This window comes from Nicotiana attenuata, unplaced genomic scaffold (assembly GCF_001879085.1).
Source record: "Nicotiana attenuata strain UT unplaced genomic scaffold, NIATTr2, whole genome shotgun sequence".
Lineage (NCBI taxonomy): Eukaryota > Viridiplantae > Streptophyta > Magnoliopsida > Solanales > Solanaceae > Nicotiana > Nicotiana attenuata.
Genome location: NW_017670373.1, coordinates 673,804 through 683,591, shown reverse-complemented (window position 1 = coordinate 683,591; position 9,788 = coordinate 673,804). Strand labels below are relative to the sequence as shown.

Sequence of the window (9,788 nt, the reverse complement as noted above, 5' to 3'; positions counted from 1 at the left end):
TCCACAAGATACATGAAGTGGGAGCGGGTGGCACGCCTGCCACGAGATACATGAAATGGGAGCGGGTGGCACGCCTGCCACAAGATATGAGAAATGGGATCGGGTTGCACGCCTGCAACAAGATGTGAAAAGAAAGTGAAATCTTCCTTTGTTTTTCGTTATTCTTGTTAGTGGTTGGATTTTGATTCCTTTATATTCTATTGACATTCGGTTTTTACCTGTTTTTCCCCGAAGCATGTTTCCCCCTCCCATCCTTACTTGTTTATTTCCGTATTTCTTTTCCGCTATATATATTTGAACTTTAAAGGTTTATTTGGTAGTCTGGTCCTAGCCTCGTTACTAATTCGCTGAGGTTAGGCTACGCACTTACCAGCACATGGGGTCGGTTATGCTGATACTACACTTTGCACTCTTTTGTGCAGACCCCAGTGTTGTGGACTTCGGACCGCAGTGAGATTGTTGATTCTTGATCGTCAGGCGACCCGAGGTAGTCCTGCGGGCGTCCGCAGCCCTTAGCGTCTCCTTCTATCTACTATTCATGTTTCTTCCATGCATTTCTAGAGACAGTGTTGTATTCATTTCTTTCAGACCCTTTATTTGTAGTATTCTTAGACCGTCTATGAAACTGTGACACCAGTTCTGGGTAGTCGAGACTCAAACAGTTGTATTAGATATTCATGTTCAGATAGCTTATTGTTTCTTTCTTTTGCTTATTTTAAATTTCGTTGTTTAAATGTTATTATTTCAAAATTGTTAATGAATATAAAATGGGTAAAAAGGTAAATTGTGCAATTAATTGGCTTGCCTAACTCGTATTAGTAGGCGCCATCACGTCTCCCGAGGGTGGAAATCCGGGTCGTGACAGAAATTGTAGTTTATAAATTGAATTATATTGTTATTTAGGGATTTTGGTATGCTGGCAGGTGGTGTAGCTGCCAAAACAGGCATTTTATGCAAAAATTATTACCCAGAAAAGCGACCAAAGTTGATCGCTAACCTATTAAAAAAATATTTTCTGGCAATTATCGACCAAGGTTGGTCGCTTATATTTAAAAAAAATTAAAAAATTAAAAATTAGCGACCGAGGTTGGTTGCTAATGAACCTAGATTTTATTTTTTTTTTAAAAATCCTGGAAATTAGCGACTAAGGTTGGTCGCTTATCTATTGATAATAGGTGAATTTGACTATAATCACACCTTAAATAATCACCTTCTTGTGTGGTTTTAATGCTAAAAGTGATGACAAAATGCTCTTATTAGTGCTTTTCATGATTTATAGGTGATATATGTATAAAGAAGGCTAAGGAGCAGTTTTGGAGTCAAAAGTGATGAAAAAGAGGCCAACTGTGAAATTTCCCAAGTGACCCGTGCAAAAACAGGCTGAAGATTCAGAGAACTGGATCCACCGCGGTTCCACCGCGACCGCAGCAGAACCGCGGTGGGAAGCAGCTGCAGAAGATTGAGATTCCGCGAGGGTGTTTGGCCGCGGTTCTACCGCGACCGCGGCAGAACCGCGGCAGGCGCAGTAAACTTCAGGGACAAAAGTGTCAATTACAGGATTTTTAGACCTAAACCCTATTTAAAACATTAGACTTCGCCCAAGAGAGGCATGTATTGATTTTTTAGGTTTCTTAGCAAGGAAAAACATTGTGAGAAAATACTCTAAACATCTTTCTTCTTTTCTTTTGATTTTATGATGAATTCAATCTTAGTTTATTTTCCCATAGCCATGAGTAGCTAAATTCCTTGTCTAAGGCTTTGATGGAACCTATTGGGTGATGAACTTCTTGTTTATGTGAATACAAATTGCTAGTTTAATCTTTATTTGTTCAACTTCGTGTTCGTTGTAGTTAATTGACAGGATCCTCAATTAGCTGTGCCTATTTAGTGTGCATAACTTGGAAAAGAGTGCATATTTAGGGTATTGTTGAACAACACCACTCCTAAATTATTAGAGGAATCTATAATTGCGGGTTTAAAGGCGGGATTAGGAATAACGAAGCCTTGGGTGCAATCTAAATTGAATTGTGTTAAATAAAGCAAGCTAGTGTATCTCGGGAGAGTGCAATAGTAGATTACTGTAATTACTTGGGAGAGAGTTGCGGTAAGATTAGCGTTCATGATTGATAGAGATGTGTGGGTAAATTTGTATGAGCATAAACAGAAGGGATTCCATCAATAGGGGAAATCATTGCCTTAGCTTTTTCTCATAATTGTTTACAACCTTATTAATTTAGTTACAACCATTAGTTACTTGCAAGCTAGTTGTTAAAGAACACTCAACTGAGAATTTGAATATTTGAGAAGCTGGTTCTGAAGACTTGGTGGGTCTGAAGATAGCGGTTGATAGGTTAACTCTCTGTGGATTCGACCCTGGGCGTAATACTCGGGTTATATTTGCAACGTCCGCAGAGTCCTTTTTATAAGGCATAGTTGGGCGTGATCAACGTCACTAGCGCCGTTGCCGGGGAGTTTAACGGAATTATCAATTGCCATTGACAGAAATACAAAGATACTATTGTAGTCAATTTCTCTCTACCAACTTTTTCATTGAAAAATTTTGACGTTGTTGATCTGGGTACACAGGTNATTTATAGTGGCGACATAATCTTGCCACTGAACATAAATATTTTTTGTTGCAATTTTAGTCGCTACTAAAGAATATTTATAGTGGCAACATAATCTTGCCACTGAACATAAATATATTTTGTGGCAATTTTAGTCGCTACTAAAGAATATTTATAGCGGCGACAAAATCTTGCCACTGAACATAAATATATTTTGTGGCGACAATTGTCGCTGCTAAAGGTGAATATATAGCGGCGACCCATCCAATATTTGTTCTTATGGAACACTTTTTTGTAGCATTTTTAACAACCTTTTGTGGCAACTTTGTCGCCACAGAATATGCTCTTTTAGTGGCGACTATACATGTCGCTACAAATAACCTTCATTTACGGTTTTCTTTGTGGCAATACAAAAGTCGCCGCTAATACCTTTTAGCAGCGACTTATAGGAATTTTGTGGCGACCTTTGTCGCCGCAATAAGTGTGATTTCTTGTAGTGGTACTTATCTCTTGAAGCGTGACCGCGATCGCGATTGGAACCTCCGAGCAAGAGCAAAGCCGTCCACGAAATCATCCTCCAGTTCCACAGTCTTATGATGTGTGACCCGAATAATGTTCAGAATTAGCGAAATTCGTGTGAGCGAGTTTCTCCTAGGAAAACTGTGTAGTAAAAGCCTAGCCTCCTTATGGAATAAGACACATCATATAGCCACGGGTTTTAGGGTTTAAAACATTTTTCTAAACCTGTTGGGTCTTCCTTTTCCACCAAGAAATAGAATTCCATTTAATTCCTAATTATTCGGGCACAGGACGGACCGCATTATTTAATTAACGAGGCTTCCTATTATGGACTTAATTCGAAATATCCGAATTAATACTACCATAATAAATTATAAATTATTCCACTAAAAATTTGTAACTGCACTCCTCAGTTCAATTTCGAAATTCTTCCATTAAACCTTATTTAACTCTCATGTTAAGATTAAGATACTAATCAAATAAATTAAATTACAGACATGGATTCTTTTAACTAACTATTACTTCGCCAATGTATATCATCATTGTCCAATTTACCAGGCATATTGACCCACAAAAGAATCTCGCCTTTTAATAATCAAAACAATAAATAATATACACAAATATTAATAATTATATCAAGATTAAGAGTATAAGTACGTTTAGTGGCTAGAGAAGTTATTTTATTAAGTAAGTATAAAATACTTATCTCTACTTGGTCCGTTCAATACATACAAAATGTACTAGTACAAGAAGTCGAAATTAAACCATTCTCATAATCAAGATAAATTATATTTAATCTTATACTACAATCATTCCTGATGGTGTGTCCAATTCCATTATTAGATTGTGAACATGATCTTTATACTTATAAGAACCGATGATTTAATCTTCCGTGTATAAGCTAAACTCTATACACTAAGGGTGTGTTTGGTATAACGGAAAATATTTTCCGTGGAAAATATTTTCCAAGAAAAATTTTCTTGGAAAACAAGTAGTAATCTTATTCATTTTTCAGTGTTTGGTACGTAAATTAAGGAAAATGACCTCTCAAGAGTATTCATAAATAATTTAGATATAATAAACATGAAGCCATAAACTTTCAAACCAACAACTTTCCGAGTCCACAAATTTCATAAACTTTCGAACCGCTAAACTTTCGAAACCACGGAATTTCGAACCCGTAAACTTTATAATTTCTAAACCCGTAAACTTCCAAACACATAAACCTCCAAACACATAACTTTGGTACTTGTAAAATTTTGAACCTTTAAACCGATAAAAAAAAAACTAAAACTGAAAAATATATTCAAAAAATATTTTTTTGGGGGGACGGGGGGAGGGGGGCAGGGGGTGGGAGGGGGCAAAAAAATAAAAAAAAGCAGACATTTGAAGTTACAAAAAAAGTAAAAAAAAAAAAAAAATTTGTCCGGGAGGGGGGGGTTGCTGGGGCTGGGGGTAGTGGGGAGAGTGGGGGTGGGTGGTGCAGAAAAATGAAAAAACAGAAATTTGAAATTGCAAAAAAAAAAACTAAGGTAAAAAAATGTCATTTTTTTTTTAGCGGGAGGGAGGGGGTTGGGGTGGGGTTGGGGATGGGATGGGGTGGAGGGGTAGTAGGGGTAGTAGGGTGGGTGGTAACAGAAAAACTGAAATTTATAAAAAAAGCCTTTTTTGGAGAGGGGGGGGGTGGGTGGGTGAGTTGGTGAGGGTGGGGAATGTTGAGAAGGAGTTTTAGAAAATGTCTTCCCTTCTCTTGATAAGGAAAATATTTTCCGGAAAATGTTTTCCTTCATACCCAACACACCCTAAATCATCTACTATATAAGTAAAGGACACAAACGAATATATGATCTATTTAAAACTTTATTAAAATTGAATAAACAGTTGTTCCATAATAAATACTATATCCAAGCCAAAATTCATAGTTAATGTATATATCTCAACATGATTATTCTTGTCCCCTCTCCATTTGGCTCCTGAAAATAGAGATGCATTATGCATATAAATGATAAAAAAAAAAAAATTAAAAAAAAAAAAAAAAAAAAAAACAAGGGTTCAATAGAACAAAGATTTGTCTGATTGAATAGAGCAGCGTGATGACAATGCAAAACTTGAAGCTGGACTTTTTCTTGACTGGTATTGCCAAATGTTGCCACAAGTAATTTGACAATTAAGTAGCTAGTAATGAACAAAAGAAACTATTTTCTAGTGAAAACAACTGCTGAAAACACAGGGACTTTGCCGCAACATGTTTTTTATTATCCTCCGCAAACAAAATGCTAGTTCATATTTGGTAACCTGAACTATATTGATGCTAGCCATGTGATCACAATTGGGCTTCTTACTTTGTGTGTCCCATCTTTCCAAATTAGGGATCCAAATTCAGGTGCTTTTTGACGAGATTTTGTCTCGAAAACCACCTTGTAAGATAGTTTCTGGTGTTTGCTGGTGAAATTCAATCTTGATGGCTCAACCTTCACGACTGCACCTTTGAACGACGAGACTCTAACATGGTAATTCGAAATCGAAGAACCCACATTGGTGACTGTTCTGTGAAGGGTCAGTGTTGAAACTTTTGCGTCTTCAGGAAAAACTGCAGAAATGGCTGGGTAGTTCAAGTCCCCTGGATTAGCAAGCGAGTGGTGGCAAGTTCGGTTGGAGAACTTTCCAAAAACCATTAGCTGTGAAGGGCTGAGTTGTTGTGTGCATAGGAATTCGAAGTAATCCTGCGCCCCTATGTCATAAACCAAACCAGGGTCAACAGCTTTCCGTGGATTTATGTGTCCTGCACCATGATCATATGGGGTCGAAGGAGTAGCTGTCGAGGAATCTTTTAGAGAGTTATAAGTGTTATCATGAACATAAGCTGTTGTCATGAGTGCAGATTTAATAGCTGCAGGACTCCAATCCGGATGCCTAGCCTTTAGCAAAGCAGCAATACCACTTACATGTGGACATGACATTGAAGTTCCAGACAATATGTTGAAATTCGTCCTTCGTTGATCGGTTGGCAAACTAGATGGACCTAATGCACCAGTCCAAGCTGCAAGAATATTCACACCTGGTGCCACCATATCTGGCTTTAGAATCTCCAATGTTAGGAAATTAGGTCCTCTCGACGAAAATGCAGCAACTACCGGAGAAGGCCTGATCCCTAATTTAGTACCAAGAAATTTCAAAGTGGCAGTGGCATTTCGACCTGAAGCGTAATGCTTGATCAATTTTCCTTCCGTTTCACCAACGGCTACTGCCGGAAGAAGGTGACTATCTGCAACCAGCTCTTCCCCATTAGCTGCAGTGTTTGTCAATATCATTCCTACACCTCCAGCATCTTTCACTACTTGCCCCTTTTGAACCCGAGGACTAATTCCTCTGTCACATATCACAATTTTCCCAGCAACTTCCGCACCATCTAAAGTACCCTCTAAACATAATGAACTGGGCATTGGGCTGCTCGAATTATTTCCTAAGTAAATTAAACTATACTGTTTTTCTGTTGAAAGATTTCTCCTACCTTTATAAAGTGAAGCTCCAGTAATAACTTTACCTGTCCCGAGCTTAACTGTTGCTGGAAAATCTCTGTCCATAGTGCTGGCTCCTACTGTAGTAATCCACGGCGACACATTTGTAAGACTAATTGGATCAGGCCCACCATTTCCTGCTGAGCACGAAACAAATACCCCTTTTTCCATAGCTCCAAATGCTGCAATTGACAAACTGTCACGATTATAAGACGAAACGCCACCTCCTAATGAGATTGACAGAACATTTACTCCATCCGCAACAGCTTGATCAACTGCAGAAAGTATATCTGAGCTGAAACATCCACCCACCCAGCAAACTTTGTAAGCTGCAATCCTTGCACCTGGGGCCATTCCTCGCGCAGTACCATAAGCGTAACCCAAAAGATTCGCGCCACGGACTACAGAACCTGCAACTGTTCCAGCTGTATGAGTGCCATGTCCATCTTGATCTCGTGCTGATTTGTACTCACCTCTTTCATTTATTTTACCAGATGCTGCTTCATACCCACGGTAAAATACTCTAGCACCAACAATTTTTTTACTGCAGTGATGTTTTTCAAAACCACGTCCTGTTTCACATGCACCTTTCCAGTGAGCTGGAATGGGTGTCATGCCGGTCTCATTGAAGCTTGGGCTCTCCGGCCATATTCCAGTGTCAAGCACACCTACAATTACGTTGTGGTCTGCTAATTTATCTGACCACAACTTGTTGCTGTCCTCACGGTCAAGACCAAGGAACAGAGGACTTCTAGTTGTATGTAACTGATATTTAGTCTCAGGAAAAACAGCTAAAACACCATGTTGAGCTTGTAATTTACTTGCTTCTTCTTCAGTGAGCTGAGCAGCAACTCCGTGAAAAGCAGTATGGTAGCTGTAAAGAATTCTCTCTTCTTCATCCCTTGCAGTTTCTCTCTCTGGCCTCGATGCTAGTACTGATTTTACTAGTGATGAGTACCATTTCACATGGTCAATGAATACATCTGGTTTTGCCCATTTATCTATTTGGATGATGTAGGTTTTCTTAGTGTTTGGGATGTTACTAGTTGTACATATTGCAAGGTTTGCGGCAAGACAAACTGATACTAGGAAAAACAAGCATTTCAGTATTAGTATACCAGCCATTATGTTTGAAAGAGGAGCAGAATGGGGGAGAATAGAGATATATATGAGTAATGTTTCGAAGAGTCCGTCGGTGTGTTAGATATTGAACATATTTTGCAGAAAAGGTGGTCCTTTAAGATGTCTTCTTGTGCAGGTAAGTAATAAAGAAGGTGGTTGTTTTCATGAATGCCTGGTTTTTATTGACAAGTCAGACCTGGCTGAGGTGGGCTTAATGCTCCATGTGTTGCCATGATTTATAAAACAATGTCCCGTTATACTTTATGTTTGCTTCAAAATATATTACTCCATTATTTATCATGTTACTAATAAAATTATATGTTAACATTATGAAGTTAGTTAACTATGATTAAGTGATATAATAATTTATTTAAAGACATATGTAATACATTTATTGAATTAATGTGAATACTGAGTGTGCAAGTTTTTTCATATAACATACCTTCTCTGTCGCAAATTAGTTATTACGTATTTCTTCTCGAGAGTCGGATTATATAAATTTTCACTAATATTTTAAAATATATTTTTTATTGTATTGCCATGTTAAGAGTTACAACTTGTTATACTTTCGTATAGTTTTTTAATATTTAAAATTCAATTTAAAATAATGAGTTGATTCAATAATCCAATTTCACTTCCAAGATTAATCAAATTAACTCTCAAGAAGTAAAACATAACAAGTACAGTAATTTTGAATGGGGGAGTAGGAGTGGCAAACGGGCGGGACAGGTCGGATATGAGTGTCTCGCGAATGAATATGCAAAAACGAATAAATTACCCGATCCGACTCATATTTAAAATACGGATAAAAAACGAATTGACCAGCAGATAATGATCACGCCCAACTATGCCTTATAAAAAGGACTCTGCGGACGTTGCAAATATAACCCGAGTATTACGCCCAGGGTCGAATCCACAGAGAGTTAACCTATCAACCGCTATCTTCAGACCCACTAAGTCTTCAGAACCAGCTTCCCAAATATTCAAATTCTCAGTTGAGTGTTCTTTAATAACTAGCTTGCAAGTAACTAAATGGCTGTAACTAAATTAAAAGGGTTGTAAACAATTATGAGAAAAAGTTAAGGCAATGATTTCCCCTATTGATGGAATCCCTTCTGTTTATGCTCATACAAATTTACCAACACATCTCTATCAATCATGAACGCTCATCTTACCGTAAATCTCTCCCGAGTAACCACAGTAATATACTAATTGCACTCTCCCGAGCTACACTAGCTTACTTTATTTAGCACAATTCACTTTAGATTGCACCCAAGGCTTCGTTATTCCTAATCCCGCCTTTAAACCCGCAATTATAGATTCCTCTAATAATCTAGGAGTGGTGTTGTTCAACAATACCCTAAATATGCACTCTTTTTCAAGTTATGCACACTAAATAGGCACAGCTAATTGAGGATCCTGTCAATTAACTACAATGAACACGAAGTTGAACAAATAAAGATTAAACTCGCAATTTGTATTCACATAAACAAGAAGTTCATCACCCAATAGGTTCCATCAAAGCCTTAGGCAAGGAATTTAGCTACTCATAGATATGGGAGAATAAACTAAGCTTGAATTCATCATAAAATCAAAAGAAAAGAAGAAAGATGTTTAGAGTATTTTCTCACAATGGTTTTCCTTGCTAAGAAACCTAAAAAATCAATACATGCCTCTCTTGGGCGAAGTCTAATGTTTTAAATAGGGTTTAGGTCTAAAAATCCCGTAATTGACACTTTGGTCCCTGAAGTTTACTGGGCCTGCCGCGGTTCTGCCGCGGTCGCGGTAGAACCGCGGCCAAACACCCTCGCGGAATCTCCATCTTCAGAGCTGCTTCCACCGCGGTTCTGCCGCGGTCGCGGTGGAACCGCGGTGGATCTTGTTCTCTGATTTTGGCCTGTTTTGCATGGGTTACTTGGGAAATTCATAGTTGGCCTCTTTTCATCACTTTTGACTCCAAAACCGCTCCTTAGCCTTCCTTACACCTATATCACCTGCAAATCATGTAAAGCACTAATAAGAGCATTTTGTGTCATTTTCCACATTAAAAGTTCACAGAAGG

General features: G+C 38.2%; 1 protein-coding gene across 1 annotated transcript; it reads right to left on the bottom strand.

The window, feature by feature from the left end:
• Positions 1-5,137: 5,137 nt before the first annotated feature.
• Positions 5,138-7,877, bottom strand: LOC109238536 (subtilisin-like protease SBT1.3). The gene has a single exon (XM_019405010.1). It carries the CDS (start codon positions 7,727-7,729, stop codon positions 5,387-5,389), a length of 2,343 nt encoding a protein of 780 aa, XP_019260555.1. The 5' UTR covers positions 7,730-7,877; the 3' UTR covers positions 5,138-5,386.
• Positions 7,878-9,788: the final 1,911 nt, after the last annotated feature.

Bases quoted from the DNA above. Each gene is read 5' to 3' on its own strand.
- LOC109238536 (XM_019405010.1), bottom strand. From the start codon at position 7,729: ATGGCTGGTATACTAATACTGAAATGCTTGTTTTTCCTAGTATCAGTT.